The sequence below is a fragment of the Colossoma macropomum genome, unplaced genomic scaffold (genome assembly GCF_904425465.1).
Source record: "Colossoma macropomum unplaced genomic scaffold, Colossoma_macropomum, whole genome shotgun sequence".
Lineage (NCBI taxonomy): Eukaryota > Metazoa > Chordata > Actinopteri > Characiformes > Serrasalmidae > Colossoma > Colossoma macropomum.
In genome coordinates this window covers 1,256,683-1,272,122 of record NW_023494804.1, presented here as the reverse complement: position 1 = coordinate 1,272,122, position 15,440 = coordinate 1,256,683, and the positions used below count along the sequence as shown (strand labels likewise).

Below are 15,440 nucleotides of genomic sequence, written 5' to 3'. Positions count from 1 at the left end.
TTTCACCATTATCTCCAAATTTTATGATCTCATTGAACACCAGTATTTCCAAGGTTACTGTGCTTCCCTTATTAGATTACAGTTCTTCCATTATTTCCACACTTAGAAGTAACATATTTTTAAAAATAATCACAGGCCAAGGCCACAATCAAGCTCAGGCTTTTGTACTTTATATCCTTTATTGATTATTTTATATCTATGTAGTTACAGTCAAGTCTTTCTGTGTATGTGATTTTTCCAGGCCACAGCCTTTGATGAAGCCCACTGTAACATACTCAGGGTTACTTGCAGGCACACAGAAATAGAGAGAGCTGCATGTACACAGACAGCCAAACAGCATAATGTGATTAGTTATTATTAAAATCACCTATCACTTTAATAGACCTGAAAAATCTTTCACATTATCAAGAAATCTCTCTCAACGTTCTCATGGCTAACAGGAAAACAATGAAACTCCAGCAGCAGAGTGTTCATCCCTGCCAGTGTTATTTATGCATCGTAGACTGTCATCTTATCTGTGTCCTCACTGTCTCACAGAGCTCTGTAGGTTTTCCAGATGCCAAAAGTCATCTAACCTAGTCCTGTTTCAGGCTAAGTTAGCATGCAAAGAATAAATTAATCTCACGCCAATCTCACACCAAATAAGGCTTGAAAGTGGGTAATAAAATCCTGTAATGTTGCTCTACCTTGTAAGTTGACATGGTTCTGTCTCCTCTGATGCTGTCTTTGCCGGGGTTTTGCTGAATTCTGACTCCCCTGGCAGAATCCAACTCTCCTTTGTGTGCACATGCATTAGTCAAAGTCAAGTCAAAGTTTATTTATCTAGGTGTATACAGGTGTTGTCACAAAGCAGCTTTACGGAAAAATCCGGGTCCAAGCCCCCCATAAGTGGCAAGGAAAAACTCGCTCAGAGCAAGAGGAAAAAACGTTGAGAGGAACCAAGACTCAAAAGGGGAACCCATCCTTCTCTGGTCAACACTGGACAGCAAACAGCTTTAGTTGTACACTTTACGCTATTTACACACCTGCGTGACGCAAAGTGGAGTCAGATTCTGTTTTCTTCAGCTTGTCAACAAATGCACATGTAAATTTGTCCATGAGGGGGCGCTCACAGCGTGATTTGTATTTACGACAGCAGTGTAAAAGTGAAATACACTCTCCAACTGAAGGGGGAGCACATGAGCAAAACATATCAATTCTCACATAATGCTGCTTTAAACTAAACAAATGTCATAGGTGGAAAGAAATGCAGAATAATGTAAGATATTGCCTCATTAACTGTGTTCCTCACTCCTGTAGGTGTATAGACATCCTGGAGCTGTCTGAGCGGATGGATCTGATGAAGTTCCACTATCACACCCTCAAGCTGTACGGCTCTGTGTGCGCGCTGGGAAATAACCGCGTCGCCCACGCACTCTGCAGCCACGTGGACGAGTCTCAGCTCTTTTACGCCATCGAGAACACGTACCTGCCCGGGCCGATCCGCAGCGGCTACTACGACCTGCTCATCTCGATGCACCTGGAGTCCGCCAAGCGCAACCGCCTCATGACTAACCGGGAGTTCATCGTGCCCATGACGGACGAGACGCGCAGCATCACGCTGTACTCAGACGCAGAGAAGGCCCACGCACTGCCCGGAGTCGGCCGGTCCACGTGCCTGCGGCCCAAACTCCACTTTGCACCTACAGGGTTCGTGGGGACCAATGCCGACCTCTACACGCTCAGCCCCTTCATACCACTACAGGTACGGTCAGAGATGAGGAACAGTCACTCTTCACTCCAAACTCTGGGGAAACTGGGCGAGTTTTCAGATTTACAGATCTGCTGCAGCTCATTCTAAAGTTTTTCAGAGGAATCCGGGCAGAGTTACAGTTTCTAGGCTATGAAGGACCAACTGGGTGAACCAGTCTGCTACAGCGCCACCCTGAGGCAGAGCAGTGCTGCAGCTCTAGTTAGTTAAGAACACCAGAGACAGAAGCTGATTGTGGGTGAAGCTGAATCTGGATTTGAGCGTCTCTAACAGACAACATAACGTCATAATACATTTATTTTCAGGGACCCCCAGAATTTTGGGACACTCAGGGGGCCCAAGAGGTTAACTTGGGACCCCCTGTATTTTGCACGTTGCCTGTGTTACAGTGTTGACAAACCATTCAGATCTGTTTATCATACATCAATCCTATATACACAAGCAGTGTTGTTTTGATTCTCTCTCTGCAGATCCTGAAGGACCATGCCCTGAGCATGCTGACGGAGGCAGTGCAGGATGGTGGTCAGGCCATGCGCGATCCTGTAGGGGGCAGTGTGGAGTTCCACTTCGTTCCCATCCTCAAACTCATCAGCACTCTCCTCATCATGGGCGTCTTTGAGGACGAGGACGTTAAACACATCCTGAAACTGATCGAGCCGTCTGTGTTCAGCGACACGGAGACGCCAGCGCAGGACGGAGGAGAAGGGGAGCAGCAGCTCGTCAGCAAGGAGGAGGGAACGGAGGAGAAGAAGGAGAAACAGACGGAAGGAGACAGTGAAGACGAGCTGCTGGATGAAGGAGTGGCGGAGGAGGAAGAGGAGGATGAGGACCTGGAGGAGGAGGAGGAAGAGGAGGAGGAGGAGGAGGAAGAGCAGACTGAGAAAGAAGAAGAGGAAAAACACGCACTGGCTGAGAAAGCAGACAGAGAGAAAGCAGCTGGGGAGGAGGTGGAGCCAGGGGCGGAGCCTGCAGTTGGAAAGGAGGAGCAAGAAGACGTTGGGGAGGGGCTTCTCCATATGAAACTTCCTGAGTCTGTTAAACTACAGGTGAATAAAAATCTCTCTGGGCAGGTTTGTTTTCAGGTCACTGTGTGCTCAGAGATATGTTTACGTTTATGGCATTTAGCGGATGTTCTTATCCAGAACGACTTACAAAAGTGCTTTGTTGTCCACAAAGAAAATGTATCCTATCTAGAACAAATAGGTTAGAGTACTAAACTGCCCTTCAGCTCAAACACTGCCAGAAAACAAAAGCCAGAGCTGAAACCCGGAAAGATACAGAGTAAAACCCAGTATAAGTGCAATACATTTCAAAAAGTACTTACACTCTAAAAAATTATGGTTCTTTAAGGGTTCTTTAGTAAATAAATGAACCATGAACACTCAAAGAACCCTTTGCATGCTTAAATGGTTCTTTGCATCATGAAATGGTTCTTCAGATTAATGAAGAATGTGCTGTAGATGGTTCTATATAGAACTTTTTAAAATGGTTCTATATAGCACCAAAAAGGGTTCTTCTACTGTTACAAGCTTGACATATATGACACTATACAGAACCATCTAAAGCATATTCTGAAGAATGCTTTCATGATGCAAAGAACCCTTTAATCATGCAGAGGGTTCTTTGAGTGTTCATGGTTTTATATAGAATGATTTTCTTTGTTAAAGAACCTTTGAAGAACCATCTTCCTTCGTCATCTCTCTCTCTCTCTCTCTCTCTCTCTCTCTCTCTCTCTCTCTCTCTCTCTCTCTCAGATGTGCACTCTGCTGCAGTATTTCTGTGACTGTGAGCTGCGGCACCGCGTGGAGGCCATCGTGGCCTTTTCAGACCGGTTTGTCACTCAGGTCCAGTCCAATCAGAGACAGCGCTATAACGAGCTGATGCAGGCGTTCACCATGACGGCCGCGGAAACGGCCCGGAAAACCAGAGAGTTCCGCTCTCCTCCTCAGGAACAGGTACACACACACACACATACACACGCACCGCTCTCCAGTACAATAAAAACATCAGAGAGCGCCCTTCCTTTATTATATTTCCAGTCAAAATGGGCATTTAGTACAAGTTACTGATTTTTCAAGGAGATGTTTCTGGTGAAACATAGATATAATTACAATCCACTTGCATAAGGAAGGAGAAAGACAAAGTGAAAAAAAACATGAGTGTAGCACTGCCGGGCTACTCCGGGCTCAGAGAGGACGCTGGAGGCAGGAGAAAAGTTTACATTTACATTTACATTTACGGCATTTAGCAGACGCTTTTATTCAGAGCGAGTTACAAAAAGTGCTTTCTCTATCTAGAGAAAGTTTCTTTGCTAGTTACAAATAGGTTAGTTAGAAAGCCAGTCCTGAGCTCAGATACCGCTAGAAACAAAAGCCCATGTTGATACAGAGAGAAAAAGGAACAGAGTTAAACACAGTGCAGTGCAATACAATACATTACTGTAAATACTAAACTCAGTGCTCATTTAAGTGCTGTATAAAGAGACGGTCTTCAGTCTGTGTCTGAAGGCTGTGAGAGACTCTGCTGTTCGGACAGCCAGTGGGAGTTCGTTCCACCACCTGGTCTCCAGGACAGAGAAAAGTCTTGATGCTTGTCTTCCACGCATCTTGAAGGATGGCGGGTCGAGCTGAGCTGTACTTAAAGCTCGAAGGGCCTTGAGGGACAGTTCGTGTTTTGACCGTTGCCATTAGGAGGGAGGGGCTGGTCTGTTTTTGGCTTTGTAGGCATCATCATTTTAAATCTGATGCAGCTACAGGAAGACAGTTAAGGGAGCGCAGCAGTGGAGTGACGTAACTAAACTGAGGAAGATTGAAGACGAACCGAGCTGCTGCATTCTGGGTCAGCTGCAGAGGCTTTGTGGCCGCATAGGACGACCAGCCAAGAGCGAGTTGCAGCAGTCGAGCCTTGAGATGACGAGAGACTGAACGAGTGCCTGGGTGGCCTCTCGAGTGAGAAACCGTCGGATCCTCCGGGTGTTGTACAGGAGAAACCTGCATGACCGAGTCAGGTTCGCGATATGAGCCGAGAACGATAACTGGCCATCCAGAATCACACCAAGACTTCTTGCCTCTTCAGACGGAACAATCAGAGAGCTCTCGAATGAGATGGCAAGATCGCTTCCTTTTATTTTTACTACAAACAACTAAAATAAAACCACAACCTAAGCTGGCCACTTTTCAGTCCTTTTCTCCCAACTCAGCTTTTCAGCTCTTCAGTCTTTTCTTCTGCTGCTGTGGCTCATCCCTTCCTTCCCTCTCTGTTCACTCTCCACTCTGAGCACCTGTAAGTAATTTGTTTTACAAACAGTCTGACATGGGTGATTGGTGTCACTTTATGCCACGGCACACTGAAAATAAATAACTTGTACTTAAGGGCTGTTTTGGCTGGCGTTGATATAAATGAAGGGGCTCTGACTTTTGCATATTTTGCATGTTTTGTAAACAGCAATCATTTTTACAGTAGATTTAGTCATAGATATTATAAACTAGACAACACAACCTAACTTTAGATGTTTTGTTTAATATCACATTTTTTTCTAAACTGTTTTCTAAATTATTTTATTAGTACTTCACTGTCGATATTCATTTTATTAGAACTTGATTCTTAATGTTCTACAGCTTTCTCAGTCAGTTTAGATTAATATAAATATTCTCTTATGAATTATTATAGAGAACCAACTGCACATCAGAGTCATTTTCTACATTTATCTGCAGACAGATGAGTTTTCCGTTGTTAAAAATTGTGCGTCCACTTCTAAAGAGTTTCTAGAACGGAGATGGAGATGAGCTGTGTGTGTTTGTGTGTTTGTAGGTGAACATGCTGATGAGCTTCAAGAGCTGTCCAGAGGTGGAGGACTGTCCCGTTCCTGAGGACGTTCGTGGTGAACTCCAAACGTTCCACACTGACCTGCTGTGTCACTGCGGTCAGTTTGACCCCGACTCACCAACACAGACACACTAAACACAGATAAAGCCTCGTAGGAGTCCTGCGCTCACGAGCCGCGTCACTCTCTCTCTCCCTCTCTCTCTGCTGCAGGTGTGCACCTAGAGGAGGAGGAGGAGGAACAGCAGGTGGATGCGTCGCTCCGTGGGCGGCTCCTTCGGCTGATAGAGAAGGTGAAGAGTCTGCGCAGGAGGAAGCAGGAGGCGGAGCCAGAGCCCGAGGACGAGAAGAAGCCCAGTCAGATACTTTACTTTCATTTCTCGCTTCATTTCAGTCTGTTTATCAGCCAGAAGCCCATATAGATAAAGATTATCATAGATATGATATGCATTGTCATCATGCAGTCATGCAATAATAGTAATAATAATACAAATAAAATGTAATTCTAATGCTATTATTATTATTATTATTATTATTATAAAAAAGCAATACAAAATAACAATCTAAATGTTAATTTGTAATAAATATTGTTCTTCTTTCCTCTTCTTTTTATTATTATTATTCTTATTAAAATAGCAATAAAATATACTAATTTAAATATGAACTGGTAATAAATATTATTGTTGTTCTTCTTATTATTAATTTTATCATTATTAAAACAGCAATACAATATAATAATTTAAAATTTAATTAGTTTTATCTATTATTATTGTTGTGGTTGTTGTTCTTATTATCATTTGTATTATTATTAAAACAGCAATAAAGCATAATAATTAAATGTTATTTAGTAATAAAAATGCTTCTTTTTATTATTTTATTATTTTATTAGTATTAAAACAGCAATAAAATATAATTAAAATATTAATTAGTAATATTATTGTTCTTTTTTTAAAATACAGTAATTTAAATGTTACTTAGTAATAAAAAAATGCATGTATTATATAAATATTCAGCTATATACAATAATATTACTAATAATGAAAAAGCTATTACAGCCACTACAACAACAGGAAGGTCAATAAACAGTTAGTGATGATATGGTTACACAGTGTGGAGTATAATTATTTATTGCTCTGTTATTCGTACTGAACTGTCGTCCCTGCGGTTCGTGTCAGGTACTCTGCAGGAGCTGATCTCCCACACGATGATCCACTGGGCTCAGGAGTCTTTCATCCAGAACCCCGAGCTGGTGCGGATGATGTTCAGTCTGCTGCACCGTCAGTACGACGCGCTGGGCGAGCTGATCCGCGCCATGCCTAAAGCGTACACCATCAACTCGGTGTCGGTGCAGGACACCATGGAGCTGCTGGAGTGTCTGAGCCAGATCCGCTCGCTGCTCATCGTCCAGATGGGCCCAGAGGAGGAGAGGCTCATGATCCAGAGCATCGGGTCAGTCAGAGATCAGAACGTACTCCTTCATCTCCGTATTTCCCTCAGAGAAAACGGCACTGAAACAAAATAGTAGTTTTACAAAATTAGCAGTAGGTTTACAAATTTAAACATTTAGATGGATACATTAATGCAAACAGTCTAAAAAATAATGATACAAAAAAGACAATAGAAAAACAGATATATATATATATATATATATATATATATATATATATATATATATATATATTATTATTTTTTTTATTTAAATAAGTGTATTTTCATTCATTTTAACATTAACATTTTCACAAAAATCTCACTGTTTTTATCTTCCTCAGAAATATCATGAGCAATAAGGTGTTCTACCAGCACCCAAACCTGATGAGAGCACTGGGCATGCACGAGACTGTCATGGAGGTCATGGTCAACGTGCTTGGCGGTGGAGACTCTAAGGTACTGACTGGCCCATCTGATGTAACGAACTCATTCTGTAAGGGTCATTTTATAAGCTTGAAATTTGTTTAACCTGTTCTAGATCACTGTGCTGGTACCGGCACACTTTGTTCACTTCAGTTTTTTTATTTGTTAATTTTATGCATTAAATTGTCCAGCAATAGTGATGCAGTACACCATTAGAAAGCCTGAAATCTGAAAGGATTCGATTCCCACAAACCATTTTATGATCTGTTATTCGCAGCAGTTACAATTGTCTCATTTGCAGCGTAAGCACAGAATAAGCAAACGCTAACAAATCTGTGTGTCCTCACCTTCAAAGCTTCGTCGCCTCCACAGACACCATCATCCAAAACGTGTGGTCTAATAACACAGCAAGAGTCAGAGATCAGTTTAGAGATCTGTGAGTCAGGAGGAAATAGACTCCTCGATTCTAGACTCTGTTAATGCGCCCCCTTTACTTTGGGTACGCCATTTCAGGAACAAATGGGGCCACAGTTAACAGGTTAATGATGTTTCTCCATCAAAGCAGCTCCTGTGTCAAAAAGTTGTTAAAACTCAAATTTTACAGCAGCACTATTTGATTGATTGTAATCAATGCTGTTTGTATTTCTGCCTCCAGGAGATCCGGTTCCCGCGCATGGTGACCAACTGCTGTCGTTTTCTGTGCTACTTCTGCCGAATCAGCCGTCAGAACCAGCGATCCATGTTCGATCACCTGAGCTACCTGCTCCAGAACAGCGGCATTGGCCTGGGTCAGTCGCTCCAATATGAGATTTAAAGTAGACTATTCACTTTTAAAATATTATTGTCATCTTTTCCATCATTTCTGATTCACTGAGTTGTCTAAAGACTTAGGCCCAGTCCCATTTTACCCCTTTGTACCTACTACTCAGCCCTACCCCTCCGCTCTGCGCGTTCTCGTCTAGGGGTAGGGTGTCCTGGTTCGTGTTGAGATAGAGGGGTAGGGTGAAGTGTTAGGGGCTACATGACCCTCCAAACGGAGGTTTTTCAGAGACTCCAAACAGAGAGTTATGAGGAAAAAAAGAAGATGGCTGCATAAGAGACCAAAGAAAATCATTGTAGTATCTTAGTTTAATGATGTTTCAGTGTATTTTGGTCCTTTTCTTCATAACAGGCATAAAAATCACTAGTAGTGCTGACATCTCTGTAGGTAGCTAAATTTCCTGTTCCACCTCAAATAGTCCAGCAGTTCTGAAACCTGAAGTGCCAGAACGTAACTGCTGCTCTATTTAAGGTGGAACAAGAAAAATCGAGAAGCTGGTGAATATCTGACTTCAGCTTCATATCACTGAAGAATTAGGGGTGGGCGATAATAAATAATTGCCCCCTCTTTGAAGATCATATGATGCCCTAAATGTAACTAAAGCCCAGCAGTGAGGAGCTGAACTTTACCCTCCTCTGCTGTCACTGCAGACTGGCAGGGTCGCCTACAGAGCAGCGCTGGTAGCTGTTAAAGAAGTGATGCTCTTTTTATTTGAGGGTCCCATTTCAGAGGGAAGATTTCAACCACTACCCTGTAACTCAGTTCCAAGTGGCAGCACTCGAAAACAAGGGGTAGGGGTGAAAATAAGAAATGGGACTGGGCCTTTCTGCACTGATGATGAGTATCGGTGTTACAGGGATGCGTGGCTCTACTCCTCTGGACGTCGCTGCAGCGTCCTGCATAGATAACAATGAGCTCGCTCTGGCTCTCCAGGAGCAGGACCTGGAGAAGGTGACTGACTACATCTTTGTTTTTTTTATTAAGCAGAAATCATGTATGAGTGCTGGTTCTGTAACAGCTACTTCTATTACAAATATAAATAGCGAGGTTGGTGCTTGAATTTATTTCCAGAACAAATATTTTAAATGTTTATAAGCCTGTTGGAGAAGCATTTCAAGTTCCTAATGAAGCAGTTTGAGAGAACACCAAGAGTGTGTAGAGCTGCATCAATAACAATACAAACAGGGGCTTCTGAAGATTCCAAAATGGAGCTGTATAATTCCACGTAAGGAGCTTCAACAGATCTTCAAATGCAGTGATTTGTCTCTACAGACAAAGATCAGAACTGTCCAGGCTGTGGTTCTATTATGAATCTTTATGGATGTGAAAGCTGGAGACAATATAGATGCCTTTGAACTTTGGTGTTGGTAAAGACTTTTGAAAGAACCTCAGACGGCAAAGATAACAAACATACGGAACCTCGACCAAATCAAACATTTAAAATTGGAGCAGTTTGTTTCCTTGAGTGATTTTAAGATAAGTGTTAAAGAATTATATCATTCTGTTTGTTCTTGTTTTTAATTTGATTTTGTTGATTGTTTTGTGTGCGGCCTTTATGGCCAGGGCTCACTTGTGAAAGAGTGTGATCACCCTGCTTAAATAAAGGTAAAATATAAAAAATTATGTTAGTTCACAACCTGTCCAGGGTGTATCCTGCCTTCCACCCAATGACTGCTGGGATAGGCTACGTCTCCCCCGTGACTCAGAAGGATAAGCGGCTTAGAAGATGTGTGTGTGTGTGTGTGTGTGTGTGTGTGTGTGTGTGTTAGTTCATAGATCTAATGACCTCATGGCAATTCTAAAGTGTGGAAAATAGTAAAAATAAGTAAAAAATAAAAATAGTGAAAATAGTAACTGAACTGGGCTGTGATGCTGTAGGTGGTGAAGTACCTGGCGGGCTGTGGGCTGCAGAGCTGTCCGATGCTCCTGTCTAAAGGATACCCTGATATCGGCTGGAATCCCTGCGGTGGGGAGAAATATCTTGATTTCCTCCGATTTGCTGTCTTTGTTAACGGTGCGTACAAGTCATTACAGGGCACACTTAAGAAAGGTGTTCTTCAAGGGTTCTTTAGTAGAGACTGTGGTTCTATATAGCACTATGAACACTCAAAGAAATATTTGCATGATTAAAGGGTTCTTTGCATGGTGAAATGGTTCTTCAGATTAATGGGGAATGTGTTGTCAATAGCACCAAAAAGTTCCAGTATTGTTACAAGCTTGACACCGTAACAATAGCAGAACCCATTTTTGTACTATATAGAACCTTGTACAGCACGTTCTCCAAATATGTTGTATATAGTTCTAACACAAGGTTCTATATAGAACCATATACAGTACGTTCTCCATCAATCTGAAGGACCATATATATGTGTGTGTGTGTATATATACATATATATATATATATACACACACACACACACACACACACACATATACATATCTATATGTATCTATCTATATAAATATGTGTATATAAATATATATATATATATATATGTACATATACATAAATACAGGTAACACAGATAAATGTATAAACAGTATAGTAACCAGTAAGTAAACAAATTATGCTTTAAACAATTCAATACAATTAGAGCACACTAACTGATTTAAATATGTGCCCATCTATTTGTGTGTGTGTGTGTTCTACAGGAGAGAGCGTGGAGGAGAACGCCAACGTTGTGGTTCGTCTCCTGATCCGGCGGCCTGAGTGTTTCGGTCCTGCGCTCAGAGGAGAAGGGGGTAACGGTCTGCTGGCAGCCATCGAGGAGGCCATCAAAATCTCTGAGGACCCGGCCAGAGACGGGCCGAGCGTCAAGAAGGACAGACGCTTCCCCATGTACGAGCACATCGTTGAAGATCCTTTCAGAGTTACAGTGATCATACATCAGCTCTGTGCTGATGCCTTATGCATATTTATTTATTTATCTCTCAGCTTCATGTTCATCAAAGTGTCCTCTTATGTTCTAAATAATGATTTTACAATATTTTTAATATTATTTTCCAGACTACTGTTTGAAGCACATATTGAGACACTTTTGGCCCAACTTCATTTGAACACCTGAAAAGTTTGAGTGCTGACATCACAACAAGGGGATAAAATGGGCGTGGATTTGGCTTTATTCTCACAAACGTTAGCATGAATTTCCAGCCTTGCAAACTGACAAAGAAAACATGCTCATTACAGCATTTTGGGCTCTCAGACTTTTGACAGGCAGTTACACCAATCAGTCACTTCATTAAGGCCACCTCCTTGTTTCTACACTCACTGTCCATTTGATCAGCTCCACTGACCATATAGTTTCACTCTGTAGTTCTACAGTTGCAGACTGTAGTCCATCTGTTACTCTGAATACTTTCTTACTGTTCTTCAGTGGTCAGGACCCCCACAGGACCCCCACAGAGCAGGTATTATTTGGGTGGTGGGTCATTCTCAGCACTGCAGTAACACTGACGTTGGTGTTGGTGTGTTAGTGTGTGTTGCGCTGGTGTGAGTGGATCAGACACAGCAGTGCTGCTGGAGTTTTTAAACACCTCAGTGTCGCTGCTGGACTGAGAATAGTCCACCAACCAAAAATATCCAGCCAACAGTGTCCTGTGGGCAGCGTCCTGTGACCACTGATGAAGGACTAGAGGATGACCAACACAAACTGTGCAGCAGCAGATGAGCTATCGGCTCTGACTTTACATCTACAAGGTGGACCGACAAGGTAGGAGTGTCTAATAGAGTGGACAGTGAGTGGACACAGTGTTTAAAAACTCCAGCAGCACTGCTGTGTCTGATCCACTCAGACCAGCACAACACACACTAACACACCACCACCACGTCAGTGTTACTGCAGTGCTGAGAATGACCCACCACCCGAATAATACCTGCTCCTGAACGTTGAAGAACAGGGTAACAAAGTATCAGAGAAACAGATGGACTACAGTCTGTAACTGTAGAGCTACAGAGTGAAACTATATGGTCGGTGGTGCTGATAAAGTGGACAGTGAGAGTGTTATATGTGTGACGGAGTTGTTCACTTTTCTCCTTGGTATTTGTGTTGGGCTGTTTTAGGTTTGGAGGGGAGGAGCAGCACGAGGAGAACAGAGTTCACCTGGGAAATGCTATCATGTCCTTCTATGCTGCTCTCATTGACCTGCTGGGCCGTTGTGCTCCTGAGATGCATGTAAGAGCCCAATTCATTCAACAGATGATTGAACACCGGACGAATTTCACTCCTGACTGTTTAGACTGTGGTGTGTTTAACCTGAACTCTAAATTACACGCAATGGAACAGTTTCAGCACCGTAGAATACATTGAATTAAATGACTCTTAGAATTGTTGGTCAATAATTAGACTATAATTTGTCTATTTGTGTTGTGTCTGTGCAGCTGATCCAGGCAGGTAAAGGAGAGGCTCTGAGGATCAGAGCTATTCTCAGGTCCCTGGTGCCCATTGAGGACCTGGTTGGTGTTATTAGTCTTCCAGTCCAGATACCTGCGTTTGGAAAAGGTGAGCAGGATGGAGTTAAGGCAATGCACTGCATGTCCAAAAGAATTCAGCTGCCTTTAGGTGCAGCCACTGCTGTTCAACTGTGTACACAGCTTGTATAATCTCCTTAGAAAAGCACTGACCAATAGAAGAGGGCACTCTGGAGCAGCTGCACATGATTCTAAGGTCTCCATGCCAAGCATGGGCTAGAGGGGTATAAAGCCCCCCAGCATTGGTCTGTGAAGCAGTGAAACTGTGTTCTCTGGGAGTGATATATCAGATCCTCACAACAATGTTCAAACATCTAGTGTAAAGGCTTCCCAGAAGAGTGGAGGCTGTTACTGCAACACAAACTCGCTATTAAAGGTGCAGTGTGTGAGATTTTGGGGGATCTATTATCAGAAATGGAATATAGTAACAAAAGCATGTTTTAATTAGTGTATATTCAGCTGTAACTCTGAATCGTTGTGTTGTTGTTATCTTAGAATGACCCTTCATATCTACATAGTGAGCGGCTCCTCTTCAACAGAGGCCGCCATGTTGCGCCGCCATGTTTCTACAGTAGCCCAGAACAAACAAACCAGATTCTAGAGGGCACCTTTCACACTTTTACGCTGAAGCAGCAGCTTGAATTTGGTGGCGCTGTAGCTCCTATTGGAAGACATAGAAAGAAGAAGAATCAGTGGAGCTGCTGGTGCTGCTGACCTTTTTGTTTTGAGAAGTTTGAGAACCCAGATTTTGACAAAAGGAGGATCAAACTTATTATTTAGCACCAGAAAAAAAGAGAGAGGGTGAATCCTCACCGTCGAAGAAGAGAAAACATGAAGCAGCGAAAACGAAAATCGGGACAGACGACGGCATGAAACCTGACGGCAACTGCAGGTTCTACTACACGCTTGGAAACGGAGGGGTGCGGGAGGGGGACTCAGCTGGGTGCAGTCTGCAACCTCATCACTGGATGGCACTAAATCTTACACACTGCACCTTTAATACCTTTCATTTCAGAAGAAGCTCTGGAGGAGCAGGTGGCTGCAAAGTCTTGTACAGCGTATTGATGGACTATAAGGCAGGTTTTGAAACTCACTCACTCCCCATGTGACCTTTACTTGTTTATTTTACTTTAGACAACAGCATTATTGAACCGAAGATGTCTGCCAGCTTTGTCCCTGATCACAAGGCTCCAATGGTGCTGTTCCTGGACAGAGTGTATGGTATTGATAACCAGGACTTCCTGTTGCATGTGCTGGAGGTCGGATTCCTGCCGGACATGCGGGCGGCGGCCTCTCTGGACACAGTGAGTCTCACTTACAACTGACTGATTATTAAATCCATTAATGGAGGGGTAACAATTGTACTGATCCATTGGCGTGAGGGTTGTGTTTCAGCTGCTTCGATTTTTTAAAATAATCTGTTGTAATCAAATATTCAGTAAGGTATCAATCACTGCAGGTGCTCCTCATGTAGTATCAGACTTTCTGTGTGTTTGTTAGTTCTTTTTTAATTTAAACTTGTAAATATGACTCCGAAATGATACACACTCCTTGGCCACTTTATCAGAAACTCCTCTCTTGTAGATCCTCCTTGCTGGTGTACAGTTATAAACTGTAGTCCATCTGTTGATGCACAGATATAGTGAACGTATAAGGTGGGTGTTTCTAATAAAGTGGCCGGTTAGTGGAAGCACAAGGTAGGTGTTTCTAATAAATTGACCAGTTAGTGGAAGCACATGGTGGGTGTTTCTAATAAAGTGGCCAGTTAGTGAAGGCACAGGGTGGGTGTTTCTAATAAAGTGGCCAGTTAGTAGAAGCGTAAGGAGGGTGTTTCTAATAAAGTGACCATTTTGAGGAAGTACAAAGTAGGTGTTTCTAATAAAGTGGCCAGTTAGTGGAAGCACAAGGTAGGTGTTTGTAATAAAGTGGCCAGTTAGTGGAAGCACAAGGTAGGTGTTTGTAATAAAGTGGCCAGTTAGTGGAAGCACAGGTTGTATTCGTACTGATTGTATCGTCGTATTGTTCCGAATCATAATGAATTGTAGTGAAATGACAGATGTCATGGCGTATTGAATTGTTCTTGTTGAGTGTGACTGTTTTGCCGTCTGTGTTTGTGTTCCAGGCTGCGTTCAGCACCACTGAAATGGCCCTGGCTCTGAATCGATATCTCTGCTCCGCTGTTCTGCCTTTAATCACCAAATGTGCCCCCCTGTTTGCTGGGACGGACCACCGGGCCATCATGATTGACTCCATGCTGCACACCATCTACCGGCTCTCCCGCGGCCGCTCCCTCACCAAGGCTCAGAGGGACGTGATTGAGGAGTGCCTCATGTCTCTCTGCAGGTCAGTGTGAAGGACATGTGTTTAATGTGTATTTTGGAAAGTCAACAGTGGAGTGACTATCCGTGAAACCTTCACACTGTAACAAGACTGCTTGGGATGACGCTAAAGAGCCATATAAAGGCCCAGTCCAGTTTCACTCCTCGCCCCTACCACTCAGAGAGACCGAAGAACCACAATGTGAGAATTTTCTCTGTTAAAAAATTACAGTAACCATTGAATAATCTTAGTTTAATGTAATTTTGGTGTATTATAGTTCTTTTCTTCATAACAAGCATAAAACATTGCTAGTATTATGCTGATGTCTCAGTAGATAGCTAAATTTCCCAGCAGTTACATTCTGGCACCTCAGTCATCAGAACTGAGGTGGAATGGGAGAATTCTAACAA

At 42.8% G+C, this 15,440-nt stretch overlaps 1 protein-coding gene across 1 annotated transcript in view; it reads left to right on the top strand.

Annotated features, from left to right (window-relative positions):
- The window catches only part of ryr1a (ryanodine receptor 1a (skeletal)), a 143,468-nt gene that overhangs the window by 49,219 nt on the left and 78,809 nt on the right, over positions 1 to 15,440 (top strand). The window contains 15 exon segments of the mRNA XM_036594491.1: positions 1,300 to 1,744; positions 2,221 to 2,796; positions 3,505 to 3,705; positions 5,561 to 5,672; positions 5,786 to 5,929; positions 6,748 to 7,021; positions 7,342 to 7,456; positions 8,079 to 8,211; positions 9,100 to 9,194; positions 10,122 to 10,257; positions 10,896 to 11,082; positions 12,304 to 12,415; positions 12,622 to 12,742; positions 13,846 to 14,015; positions 14,834 to 15,054. Coding sequence (XP_036450384.1) covers positions 1,300 to 1,744; positions 2,221 to 2,796; positions 3,505 to 3,705; positions 5,561 to 5,672; positions 5,786 to 5,929; positions 6,748 to 7,021; positions 7,342 to 7,456; positions 8,079 to 8,211; positions 9,100 to 9,194; positions 10,122 to 10,257; positions 10,896 to 11,082; positions 12,304 to 12,415; positions 12,622 to 12,742; positions 13,846 to 14,015; positions 14,834 to 15,054 — 3,042 coding nt within the window.